A 13,612-nucleotide genomic window follows, 5' to 3' on the forward strand; every position below is an offset into this window, starting at 1 on the left:
AATTCGGAAGCAATCTTTCCATTGGCTTCAGCAGACTTCAGGTTTCTACTAACCAGCAGCATTGCGGCTCTCTAACTGTCTGATGAAATCTCTTATTTGGTGACTGATGCTGGTGGTTTTAGCCAGCAAATATGGTTAAGAACAGAAGCTTTTCTGTATCACAACAGAGCCCAAGCTCTTAAGTGTAGAGCATCCTGTCCAAAGCAACTTTCCTGCAATGTTTTCATTTTGTTTTTGTCAATGGATCTGGTACCTTATTCTACACGTCATGGATACTTGAAAGATAGAAACAGAGAAAGACAGAGAGAAAAAAACTTCAGGGGATTGATTGTGTACCTAGGAACTGATTCTTCACTCTCTCTTCAACTAGCCAGCGTCACATAAGCATGACTTTTGAAAAACCAAACAAAGGCGATAGTTCCTCATACAATGCACAGTTGTGGACAAGTTTTGCAGATGAAATTTCATGAGCAAGTTTATGCAGGAAAAAAAAAAAAAATCAGTTGATGGTTTTCAAACACAGAAAGACCAATTCAGGTTAGGAAATGCCTGAGCTGCAACGCTAGAGGCTGGGAGAGTGTGCGGCAGAAGTATCGTATTTGCTTGCCCTATTCTTACAAGCATCCACTCTTAGCCACTGCTGGAAACAGCATTCTGCGTTAAATGGGCCTTTGATCTGACTCAGTGTGGTCGTTCTTAGGTTTTTTATTGTGCTTATGTGCTAGTTTCTGTCATCTTCAAAATGCCCCCAAAATTCTGGTGACCTTTCTCAGCAATCACTGATAAAAGACTGGGGTCCCTATGACATGTTAAGTCAGCTGAAGGAGGACTCAACAGGCAGAGCCGGATGAAAAATAGAACTAGCATTTGTAAGATATTTTGAGATTTTCATTCCAACCAAGCACAGAAGTCCTACATTGGCAAAAATTCTGAAACATTATGTTTCAAGAGTCGTTTTGACTGCAATATAATATAATTTAAATATCTGACATTAATATGATAGTACAAACCAAGGAGATAAAGTGAAAATAAAATCCATGAAATGTTACAAAGAAAAAGCATTTTAACTTTTCAGAAATTGATTCAATTTGACCATTTTTTCCATGTCTAGTTAGAAAATATATTTCAATTCCCATTAGAAAATATATGACCATGGGACATTTTCCAAATAGCAGTAGACACAGCAGCTGCTACCACATTAATAGAAACAGCTGCACATTATTTAAAAAAAATCTACATTCTGTTAACTTTTTTAAGAGGTATGAGCAACCGAACTCAGAGTTATAGTGGGTCTTTCAACCTGTTTTAGAAAGTAGGTGAGAAAGTAATTAAAGACAGCAGGCACACTGCTTTCCACTGCTCTGGTGATGCAAAGCCTTAATGGCTTTTGATATCTTCACAAGAGATGGAGAAAGACCCCGCTATCAGTTCAGCGGAGGGCTTTCAATGATTCCAGCTAGCTGCAAGATGAAATGAAGGGCAAATATCAGCCTGTTCTCCTCAGTGATGTCATTTAACAGGATGTTGCTCCCCGGGTCATTACAGTTAATATACACATAGCTGCCATCTGTTGCATGCAGCTGAATACCTTTACCCATAAAAAAATTAACTGACTTTACTGTGGTGGAGATCTGGTCTGTATGGATCCAGTTGCTTACAAGGGATAAACAGATTATATTTCTATCTACCCGCTCCCCCCATGTCCCTGCTCTGGGCTCTACAGCCAGATAGATTTGTACTAAGGAGATAAAGAAAGAAAGAAAACACAGAAAATGCAACTTTAGTCGACTAACTAAAAAGCAAATTAACAATCCTTGCAATGCAGAGATTACCTAGTAGGCCCAGAACGTATTGGTGGATATAAAATATTCTCTACTGCCATACATGCATATACCAACACACATATAGATCAGAATGAATGAATTTGTATATTTAATGCCAATGGGAACCATTAGATCCTCCCACCTGAGCATCACATATAACACAGCAATAAAATTTTGCCCAGCTGGGAATTGAAATCAACAATTTTGGAGGTTTCTGCTCAGCTGCCCTAATCTGTGACCGCTCAAAGCTAATATCCTGCAAGTCTGCCCTGGGAGTTGTGGTAACAGGTTCAGCCTTAACAGCACCATATGCCACATAATAGTGCATTATGGTACCACTTGCCATCCCCTTAATAACCCCTGCTTTATTTCTCATTTAGTCTCAGCCACCTGATGGCTGCATTGGGGATGAGTATGAAGTGTTTCAGGAAGTGATAAACCTGTCTCAGTTCACATGAATAAGCGTTCAGGTGAACACCATAAAACAGTCGCTTCCATAGAAAAGACAGAGAGCACGAATGTTCAGCATTCACTCTGCTACAAACATCACTGAGAGATCTCAGCCTTTAATGATAAACAGAAGTGTTTTGCTACCAGAGAACTCTTTTTTCTTGTGCCTTCTGTCATTTTATTTCATGGTTAATTATGAAAGTCTTATCAAGCGTAAGCACAGGCTCGTAGTGGCACCACAGAGACACCCTGCACAGCCAAACACCAGTAAGCCCCACAGAGCGACATGGTGCAGACTGGATTTACCACCTCCAAGTCTGGATGCAGTCTGGAGGTTTTAGCCCCACTTGTAAGACTTGACTGCTGAGAGTCTGTAAAACTTGTGCGGAACTCCAGTCTGAGGTGATAAGATTTGCATCCTGTCTCGAGCGGCCTTGCATCTGCATGGCTAAAAGTGTCTCCTTACTACTTACAGAACCAGAATTAAGAGAGCAAGCCCAGGCAGGATTACCTGAATTTGTTAGCACAGATATTCCCATTAACTGGGGGAACTGGCCAACAGGACCTAAGGCTTTTTTCCATCTCCCACTCTCTGCATCTGGCTATGCTGGAATCTGTTGTTCTATGTGAGATGGAAACGAAGGACTTTGCCAGCTTCACACACTTGCCACAGGACCCTTGAGCTGTGCCATTTATCTACCCAAGTACCCGCATGGTTCTTCTCACTACAGAATTGGAATTTTCTCCTTGTGGATTTTCTCCTTGTTGCAATATTGATAAAAGAAGGTGGTTTTGCCCCCAGAAAGGTTTGGTCCCCTTTTTACAGGCTGGGTTAAACAAATGGTTGCAGTCCGAGGCAAACTGGGAACTATACCTCAGTTCCCTGAATTCAACTCAATGCTCTACCTTCAGTCAAGCCATCCCACTTTCCTCAGAATATGAGTGAAACCCAGCTTTGGATTTTCCCAAACAGATGCAAGCCAGATCCACTTTGAGAGAAACCTTTAAATTAATAAGGTAGAAGAGGGAGATACAGCATGGGTTGTCTCAAAAGCTTCTTCTAGGTCAACTGTGGGAAAAGGAGAGGAGCATTAGCCCAGATCACGATTCTCGTGGCACAGACTTCTCGGTAACAACCACCACCCATACTGGTTTTTGCCACTGGGGTTAAAGACGCTTGTGGCCTACTCAAGATGTTATCAGCTGAGTTTGATTCCAGCCATGCATTGTCACACCTATGACGCACCAGTGCTCTTGGGCACCTGGAAAATATATTTTTTTAAACAGTTCAATGAAGGAGGAAGCAGTAAGATTTCCCAGCAATTAATATACTAGGTGCTCGGACAAGAAAAAAAAACAGGAAGTTTTAACCTTGCGGCACATCTTTAAGAAAACAACCTAAGACAGCAAGATGGACAATTCAAAGCAATCATATTCCCTCAAGCCTGAAACCTAAAGACACAGAAAGGGAGAAATATCAGGAAAACATAGATGAAAAAAATCATCAGTTTTCAGTAAGAACATGAAAATGGCTTAAGGAAGTCAAAAGGAAGAAAACAAAATATAACTAACTACCTACCATGAATATTATGAATTTTCTGGAAAAGAGATTCTGATTTATAGCAGTAACACCAAGTGAGGTTCCTAGGTACTATTATAATGCCTAAAAGGGAAGTATTCTTGTAACTAAAGATAGTTAAACCCTTGACAAGGGAGATCAGAGGATCTCCAACAGCAGAGATTTTAAAACAGCTTTCTCAGGCTAAGGTAGATGTGACCATTTCTCAGGCTTACACTAACTTTTTGAATCCCCTTCCAACCATATTTTCTGAAAGTTTGTAAATAAAGAAGATAGTCCGTATTTCCTTTTTTTAAAGGCATCATTTTACCATCAAGCTGTCAGTTACAAGTGCTTTCCCTTCTCGTTTCAACCTGACAGAGCTGGCTGTTCACACTTGTGGGTTTCATTGACATCACGATTTGCTGCATGGAATTTCATCAACTCTGTTTTACAGGCCACTGTAGCGAATGGAAGTAGTGGTAAGAGAAAGAATTTCACTTCCTAATCTTCATCACATGACTTGTACTACGGTTACTATGGTTTATTCCCCTCTTACAGGAATTGGATCATTATCTGCAGCTCTGCTGAATCAGAGTCCATTTCCTATACCTGATTTCTATTTCTAACTGATTGCAAAAGAGAAGGAGGGTACATGAAAAAAGAGCAGAAAAATTCTGATGGAGACTAAAGCAATATCAAATTTAAAAGAGCCTTCTTTCAAAGGGGTCATTTTCTCATTAATTCTGAAGTGAAACGGTCTATGCGTTACTGGCTACCACAAAGAGAGCAGGGCTTTTTACTGCTTCCTAGGAGATGAGATCTACACATTTACAGAAAGATAGCAACAGACCTGCAGCTCAATCAGATAACCCTCAAAATAGTTCCTGCTATCTTAGAGTGTCCTGTTGACCCCGTTATCATATATCTGAGCACTTTGCAACATGCAATTTAATTTAGCAATGTTAAATGGGGAAGTGCTTTTGTTCCTATTGTAGAGCTGGGCAAATGAACTAGAAGTTGATATGCTCAAGAACAGACAGTGCCAGAGGGTTCACAAGAAGATGTAAAAACCCTCCAGGAAGATGCTTTTATGCTTTTGAGGACTTTTATATCCAAAGCATAGCACAAAACCTTCACTTCAGCAGGTTATTCCCTGAAACATGAGTTTATTAACCTTAGCTCACAGATCAGGCAAATACTGTTCTTAGTCATCGCTAGTCCTTGTTCAGGGGCATCTTTACAAGAAGGAATACTTCTTACAGACATGGAGAAAATTGGTTAGCACAGAAATAGATGGCATGGAAAAGACTGACTGAGCCCTGCTCCACAGTGAAGATCCTATCAGCCATGTTTAATATGACCTTGCTTTCTTCTTGTAGGGTACAACTGAGATTGCAATACTAAAAGGATTTTAAAGCCAGTAAAATGTGCTGCTGTGTACTAATGCAGACTAAATCACTGTTGATCTCTCACCTCCTCATATCTCCCCCAGCAGTGTTAATCAACAGGTATAATTCCATTAATCAGCCAAAACAGGACTGGCCGATGATGGAGAATACCCTTGCATATTTGTATGGAGTATAATTTACACACTGCAGAAGTCAAAAAGAATCTGTCCAGTCAGCAAAGAATTACTATATACATATAATAATAGCAATACCATCAATTCCTTAACAGTGTGTCTCTTCCTACCTTAATTGCCTTAGCTCTGCTGATCAACCCATCTTGCTGAGCACTTCCAATGAGCAGATCAACTTTCCGAAGCTGAGGGCGCTGCAGGGCTTTAGCTAAAGGTTCCTGAAGGTAGATTCCATCCATCACTGGACCCCAGTACTGGAATGGTCCACTTATGGCTAGGAGCTACGTTAGCAAAGAAGCAATAATAATGCAATTCAGTTAGCTTACCCTGGGCATTTTCAATTTACTAATGTTTCAGAGAACTGAGCTGATGGCTTTAAAGAGGACAAGTGATCAGTTAACGTAAGTGCAAACTCACAACTGGCAGGAAGCAATGCTTTATCTGTCAGTCTCAATAGATGAACCAAGAGCTGACCTGGCCACGAGAATGGATGGCCCTATTAGTCATAAAAATGTTATTTTAAATTAGGGATCAGCTCAATGCTGTGTCTGATTGGGAAATGTATTGCCGGTGGGTGTTTTCCTCTGTGGGTAAGGGATCCATCTCCTAAACTGTTTGTACTGCAGCTTTCACAAGCTCAGTGTTGAGTCAAAACACTGATATCCCTTCCCACTTCCTTTTCTGCAAAAAAGCTACTATCAAAGCTAAAGAGAACAGCTCTCCTCAAGCACAGCATCCTCTGACAGTAGAGAGAGGATTGAAAGATGACAAAAACTATATTTAGAATCATTTTGGAAGATATGATCAAAGCAGTGTAAAGTGATTGTAATCTAAAGAAGAATCAAGCTGTGCATGTTTTAGGCCAGTGTTCTGTGCATCGTGGACATCAGCATCATTCCACCAAAGCCATCCTGGTTCCTCTTTCACAAGGATTCAACCCCAGATTTACTTTTCAAGGTTTCTCCCAGCTTTCTATCCATGGAAACTGCTTTTTAGTTCCTTACATAATGACATGTATATTGCTATGGCGTACCTTAGTCTGTGCATCATTGAGGACACGAGCAGGCATCTGGCGGAGGCAGGTTACAATTTCCTCACTGGTGGATGAAGGGCATCCCAAATCCTCAGCCAGGACGGCCGCTTGGGTCTGTGCTCTCTTTTCAGTAATGATGGATGCTGGAGAAAAAGCTGAACCTCCCTGGAAAAGAAAGGCTCTCAGTCAATACATCCTGTCAAAATACCTGGTCCCCTAGTGCTGGTAAAAAAGGATGAGAAGCAAAATCTAGTCAGTCACTGAATGCAAAAAACTGGTATTTTAAAAACAGGGAGGAAGTTCTAATGATAAAAACAAGGGGGAAGGAGGACAGGTTTGGCTGTTTCTCAGCTCTGCCACTGACATTTTGGAAAACCTCTGAAACATCTCTACATTAGGTCTATAACCAAGTCACAAATCATCCATGCAATAGCCTTCTGAAAACTGCTGGAAGAAGACATACACATTCAGACAGGAACAGATATAAAAAAGGTGCTGTGAGGCACATCATGGAATGGAGACCCTGCTTTACAAGAGGAGACTAAAGAGTTTGGCTTACTTAACTTTGAAAAACAAGGGTTGACAGTGGACGTGATCTTTATGAGTGAATCAATGTAGAAGAGCTATTTATGCCTTAGGACAACACTTGTACAAGGCCAAATGAACACTATTAATCCTATTGACTATGAATAAATTTAGGCTAGAAATTCTAAGATAGCTAATCCAAAGAGAAGTAAGGGCCTGGAACAGCTATGAGAAGAAGTAGTGGGAGCAAAAGCCTAACCCATTTTAACCTGGGTCTTGAGGAGTTTATTAATTGCAGTATATGATATGGTATCAGCAATACCTGTAAACTGGACACAGTGACCAGGACCCATATAGTTCTGAGTTTCCATGAATTTATTATTTACTTCAGTCAGACAACGATCACTGCTTTCACTGAGCTATAACATGCACTGATTTTTGTGGTGCGCACTACAAACTTTGTATGTGGGCACAGGGCATGCTTCCAAACCTTACCTACTTCTTATTGCCATTAGTGTTTTATATCTCAGCATCCCAGAGTTAGCTATGTACATTGAAAATGATCTTTGGTTCTTTACTAGCACTGCTGCTGATGTAAAACCAGAAAGAACTGAGCTTCATTTTCACATCTTAGGCTGAAGTTCCAGGATTAAAAATTAATGGCAGAGAAACCCTACTTTGCAATTTAAAGCTAGATCTGGAGTTCAAGTTGCAAAAAATTAACTAAAACCAGAGCATGTCAAAATCAGAACATCCATTACAGTCCAATCTCTATACCAAACTCCTTTCCTATCTTTCCTGAAGCTGTGGCAGCACTGGAAGCGAACTCATCAAGAAAAGATGGTTGTTGTTGAATAACCACAAAAACTATTTATTTAAAATGCAGATAAATTAGCATAAATCTGATAAGATCTGACCTAGAACAGAAAGGCTGGAATAGCTGTGACATGGTTCAAATGACTAATTTCCAAACATTTACACCAGTTTACTATAATAACTGCTAAGATTAGCTTTCTTCTTCTAAAAAAGAAAAAAAAAAGTAGATGCATGATATGAAAGACCCTGATCTATTCGACTGATAAGCTTACTTCAAACTGAACTGCACAAGGCATAAGTATAAGCCTGAAAAAAAAAAAAAAACATAAAAAGAGGAGCAAGTTAAAAAGAAATAGAAAACAAAAAGCAAATCCTCAATTTGAAATTGACTCAAAACTTTGAGCCCGGGGAACTCTCTGCAGCCCTGGCAAGCACCCAGGACATTTTTTATATTTCCAACAAGCGGACTCATTGATACTAATAGCACACCATTGCTCACAACTGGAGAAATTGGTTTCCAAAAATAATTAGAAAGAGGTTATTGTTTGGATGCAGAGACAGTCTTTTTAGCTTTCTCTCTGTAGAGCTTCCAGTGTCACTACCTTCCTGTAAAGTTTCTCTTCGTTTGTTAGGGTTCTGGGAAACAGATCACAGCACAGTTATTTCTTAGCTTAATAACTAAGTTACAGGGTGGTTGCAGATAAGCAAAAGAGAAAGCCAAGACAGTCAATCCCAGGGCACCAAAAAGCATCATCTCCAGTTTTAAGAGCGCAGAAGAAATAAAGAAATAAACAGCCCTTGGTATTACTCCTCGGTTCACCCTCAATTAGATGAGGGCTTGAGTGAGTAACGGGCTTTATCTTCATGTGGGCTTGCGGTGGCCTATTTTGTGTTTGCAAGGCACGATATTTGCCTGCTGCGGACTAAGTGCACTGACTCAGTCGTTCATGAGATAGAAAGAAAAATATCCTTGATGAGAGCATCTCTCTGTGGGTGTGTCCCCAGGATGCAGAATGAGAACGCTGCCTTTTTGCCTCGGCCTTTGGAAGAGCATGTTGACCAGCGCTGGGAGAGGGGAGGCTAGGAAAAGGAAAACACTTTCCCCATGTTGGCTCCACCAGAAGAGTAGCCTCCTGGCTCTTCACTCGGAACAAGTAATCGGGGTGCCACCTTAGAATAGCAGAGAAATTAGACCTAGGATCATGCAACACTACTACCTTTCAACCTTGCAAACTTATTCCTTAACAGCAGATCTGGAGGTGCTCAGCATCTTTTATCAAGTATCCAGTACCTCTGAGTGACATGCATAACAAAAAATGAACCATCAGAGGGCTTCGGTTTCCCAAACTCTAAAAGTGGAAGAAGCTGCCTAATTAGAAGGCTGAGTTTGATAGGGAAACAGAGCATTAAGATCAGATGACACACACAGTCACAAAATTTTCTGGGACCAGTGAAAGCATTTTAAGGTATGCTTAGTTTTGAGTGCTTCTCATCCCAGGCATTTGAAAACCTGTGCAAGTTTTCCCTCGCCCATTAGATCTCTGTGGACCAAAGTCTGCCCTTGGGTCAAGGTACTGAGTCAAACGGCAAGTGCAAAAGGGTCTGAACAGAAGTGTCGCACAAGCCCCCTCTGCAGGGACAAAAGGCTGGACAGCCAAATTTTCATGTTATTGGACCTGATGCATATGGGCTAGCTTTAGATATGGTTCAAGCCCTGAGAATAAGAGAAAGACTCAGAACTTCTGCAGATGTATTTTGGGGGGCAGGGAGGGGAAGGAGTCAAGGGACAGAGGGCTTGTTTGGAGCCTTGTTCTAGCTGTGGATATTTTATCTTCTTTGTATGAGTGGTTCCAAGAGACTTACTAGCTCTACTTTTTTTCTACTTATTTCTTCTGTTTTCCATGGTAATAGCCACTTCCTCAGTCTGTTTTTTTTGATAACATCCGTATTCAGGAAGCATGTCTTTCATTTGGGCTTTGAAAGTGATGTGGAGTCCAGTACTGTTACTCATATTTAATTGGGAGGGGGGGGACTGGAAGTGGGTGGTAGAGGATCTTGGGACATCAGTCAAGGAATTTAGAAGAAATAGTTTTATGTTCCCTTCCCTCAGTGGATCTGCAATTTGTTCCAAGCTCTGGAAACAAGGCTTCTCTTACCGCAGAAGTTAGGCAAGCAAAACTGCCCAAGTTCTCCATTTTTCAAATTCACACCACAATTCAGGCTCATTGTTTTCTCATCCTCATTACAAAACTCGGGAACAAGTAAGTGAGAGCAGAAGCTGGATACTGCCCAGAATTCAGTTGCTTCCTTTTTGAGCCAGTAGTTTTCATATTAAACAGAAATCTTCCCTAAATATTATAGCCACAGTAGTAGGCAGGCTCAGAACATACAGAGGATAACATAGCTGGACTCAGCATTTCTGTTGGTCTCTTTCCCTACAGAAACTGTAATTTCTTTACGAGATTAGTCTCAGTAACCAGTAAGGCAGGAGTTGTGTGCTTTAAAAAAACAGGGCTGTTTAGACAGATGTAGGAAGAGTGGAGGGACTGTTAATTTCCATTAAAGGACACTCACTACCACCAACACGACAGAATCATGAATCAGGAAACCAAAAATCATGAGATCAGCTCAAAAACAACAAACACTGTGTTCATTTTGTTAGTCCTCTCTTTTTTAATTCTTCAAGAATCCTCCTCTACTTATAAACACAGGAGCTATAAATTACTTTTCAAAACAGCTGAGATCTTCACAAAATATTGCAGAGTTTTTTTAGAAAACAAATCTCTAAACAATACGAGATCTATTATAAAATCATGACAGTTAGCAATCCTGGCCTCACAGAGTACTGTCTATCTGACCGTCATTTAAAAGAGGGCTTACATGGAACTCGAGCCACGCGTACTTCTTGTTTCAGTTGTCCTCATGGATTGACTGCTGTCATCAGAGGAAATTCTGATTACGTTTTTGACAACGACCCATACAAAAGCATTCAGTATCGAATTGATGAGACGTAGCTGCAGCCGAGTTGTGCAATCCAGAATAGCAATATTACATTCTTCCTCCAAATTTATAGGAATAGGGAGAACACAGCAACGAATACGGGTAACTGTACCTAGCGTAACAAGTGGCGGCATTGAAAATGGGAGGTGATGCTTTCAGCACTGTTTAGATCAGAGACCAGCAACTTTTCAAGCATTTCTTACTTCTCTTTTCAAAATTAGAGGTTAAGCTAGCCAGTAGACATTCAGAAGCTAGGAAATGTAGCAGCTCACAATGGTCAGAAGCTGATGAATGAAAATTGATATTATTTGAAGATGAATTCTAGCTTTGATGTTAAGCTGTGGTCAGCTGAGCTGAGCCTCAGACCTCTTGCAAACTTCTCTCCTGGGATACCCTGCCTCCCAGAGTTGCACGGATACTATCCCAAATCTCTTCCAGCTCATTGGTCACATCTAACGGCATTCTCATCTAGGCAAACCCAGTTTTCCACTTCAGATGTCTCATGGTGCAGGAATTTTTAGTTAAATAGCACCCCTCGCTGCTATTCCAATGAGATAATAAATAAGAATATATAGACTATTACTGCAGGCTGTGCCTCTGTCTCCTAACACACCTGGAAAAGGCAATTGCCGTATGTGCTGCAGTGCTAAATCTCTTTTAATTCCCCTGGAAATTGATTTCTGCAAAGCTTTTCAAAAATGATTCACCAGAGATCTAATGATTAGAAACTTCACTGCAATTACTTTTTAATCACCCACTCTCTGTAAACACAAAACCTTCTTCCTCTCCTCACATCACGATCTCTTGTTTTTCCAACCTGACTTGAAACAGCAAACCCTACTCGAACCACGTTCATCTCTTCGATGCACGTACTCCCTCAAGTTAATGCAGGTCAGATAGCTATAAGGTTGCAGAATCCTTCTGAAGCAGGCTTTTTGTTTGCCAAAAAAACACCAGAGACAACAGAAATAGCGATGATAATACAGCCCCAAAAGTGAGATTGGGATACATCTAGTGAAAAACCAATCATCAAACCAACGAAATGTCCCAACGCTTCTACTTTTCCAAATAAGACGAGCTGTAAAACAATATTTTATTTGTTAAATATAGCATTCCTAAATACGTAGGCACTCTCCAGGCTCAGATGCATCCAGTTAACAGCCAGAAGTATCTGTTAGACCATCTGGTTCGATCTTCAGGATAGCCAAGGCCCTTCCCATTTCCTGACTGCTGAGCTCAACTGCTTCCTATCACTTACAAGGCTTGAGTTTGGCTAAAATCTGATCTTGCATAAAGAGTCTAAGCTGGATTCAGAGACACTGAGAAATGGGGAATGCAATTTCTTCTTTGCAGTTTGTGCCTAAAGATAATCACTCCACTGACAGAAAACGGTACCTTTTTTCTGTTTGAGGATGTCTTCTGTTTCAATGGCTATTTCTTTTGCTACCAGATTAAAGAGACTGTTAACATCCTGTTTTTTTCTCTCTGTAAAAATAAATATGCTGCAAATAGGTAACCAGTAAATCTTTCCAAAAAGCTCAAAAGATTGCTTTCTAAAAGGCTAGATTTAAAGTATTTTCAAAGGTTTTTTTTTTTCTTCTTCTTTATTTTGGGCCTTCTTATTTCTTGCAAAGCGGCATTTCAGTGCATTTTTTTTCCTTAGATGTCTAATTCTGCATGATTGCAAGTGCTCCAGAGCCATGAAACTCACAGCATCCAGGTTGCAGGGCTGTACCTGAAGACATTAATGCCATTTTTCAAATCTTTTAGACATGGTCTGCCTGTAAGAACAGAGGAGTAAAAACCTTTGGGACCAGCTCAAGAAGTTTCTATGACACGTAAGGCAGACTTGTGGCAAACATTAATGCACTGAGATAGGGAACCAACAGGGCAGTCCAGCAAGGCAAAGGGAGACAGATATAAATGGCTTTTCCTCCATAATTACTAGAACTTTAATTTTCAGATAAAAACGGGGGAAAAGAGTGTCTTTCTTCCATCAACAATAATGCTTTGAAGAATTAAAATTTCTTTTTCTACACTATTCTTGGGAAATCCTTCTTTGCTATAACCAGAGGCAGCCCTGCAAGTGCAATGTTCTTCTCTCTCAAGTGACTCACTAAGGGTCTGTGCCAGGTTGGTGACTTGAACAACAGGATATGAATACCTCTAAGACAACATGTAAAGCCCTACTGAATTCACAGCAAAACTTTCTTCCATTTAGATACAAACTTTATCTTATCAATTAAAAGAAGTTATTAGCTGAACGCACTAAAAGGGTAAACTGGCTCCCATCACTGTGCAGGGTAAAACATCCACCAGAAACAGGCAGAAATGATGCAGAAAGGGAGAATTTTATTTACCTCCCCTCACTGCAAACTCATCTGTTCCTCCGTGAGCGTGGTACAAGCAGGGGCTCAGGTCTGTTGTTTCCAATGCAGCATGGTCTGTTAGGAAAACCCAACCTCTTCTTTAGCCTGCTCTTCTGATCCACTCTTTCCTGCTTTAGTCTGAGACCTGCCCCACTTGTCAGCATCTCTCGGGACGTAACCTTAGTTCTTATAAAGGCACAAAGATGGTCTCAGGCAGATATTAGTGAGAAGGGTCATGGAAACGCAGAGTTCTGCCCCTGCATATTCCCATGCTTGGTACGGACACCCCCCAGCCCGTGAGATTTCATTAATTCAACAGACTTTTTACCTCAATTTGGCGAATGATGTTAGGGAACGTGCATGCCACATCCCTGTGACTTGAAGAAAGCAAGAAAGAAAAGTTCTAAAAACCAAAGTCTAACTGGTGGGGATAATTATGCAGCTTTACGACAGAAC

At 40.7% G+C, this 13,612-nt stretch overlaps 1 protein-coding gene across 1 annotated transcript in view; it reads right to left on the bottom strand.

Annotated features, from left to right (window-relative positions):
* TG (thyroglobulin) overlaps positions 1 to 13,612 on the bottom strand; it is a 165,837-nt gene that overhangs the window by 24,047 nt on the left and 128,178 nt on the right. Inside the window, exons 42-43 of the mRNA XM_067290138.1 lie at positions 6,447 to 6,611; positions 5,527 to 5,694 (exon numbers count right to left, since the gene is read on the bottom strand). Of these exons, the coding sequence (XP_067146239.1) occupies positions 5,527 to 5,694; positions 6,447 to 6,611 (333 nt within the window). The remainder of the gene's footprint in view (positions 1 to 5,526; positions 5,695 to 6,446; positions 6,612 to 13,612) is intronic.

The sequence above is a fragment of the Apteryx mantelli genome, chromosome 2 (genome assembly GCF_036417845.1).
Source record: "Apteryx mantelli isolate bAptMan1 chromosome 2, bAptMan1.hap1, whole genome shotgun sequence".
Classification (NCBI taxonomy): domain Eukaryota; kingdom Metazoa; phylum Chordata; class Aves; order Apterygiformes; family Apterygidae; genus Apteryx; species Apteryx mantelli.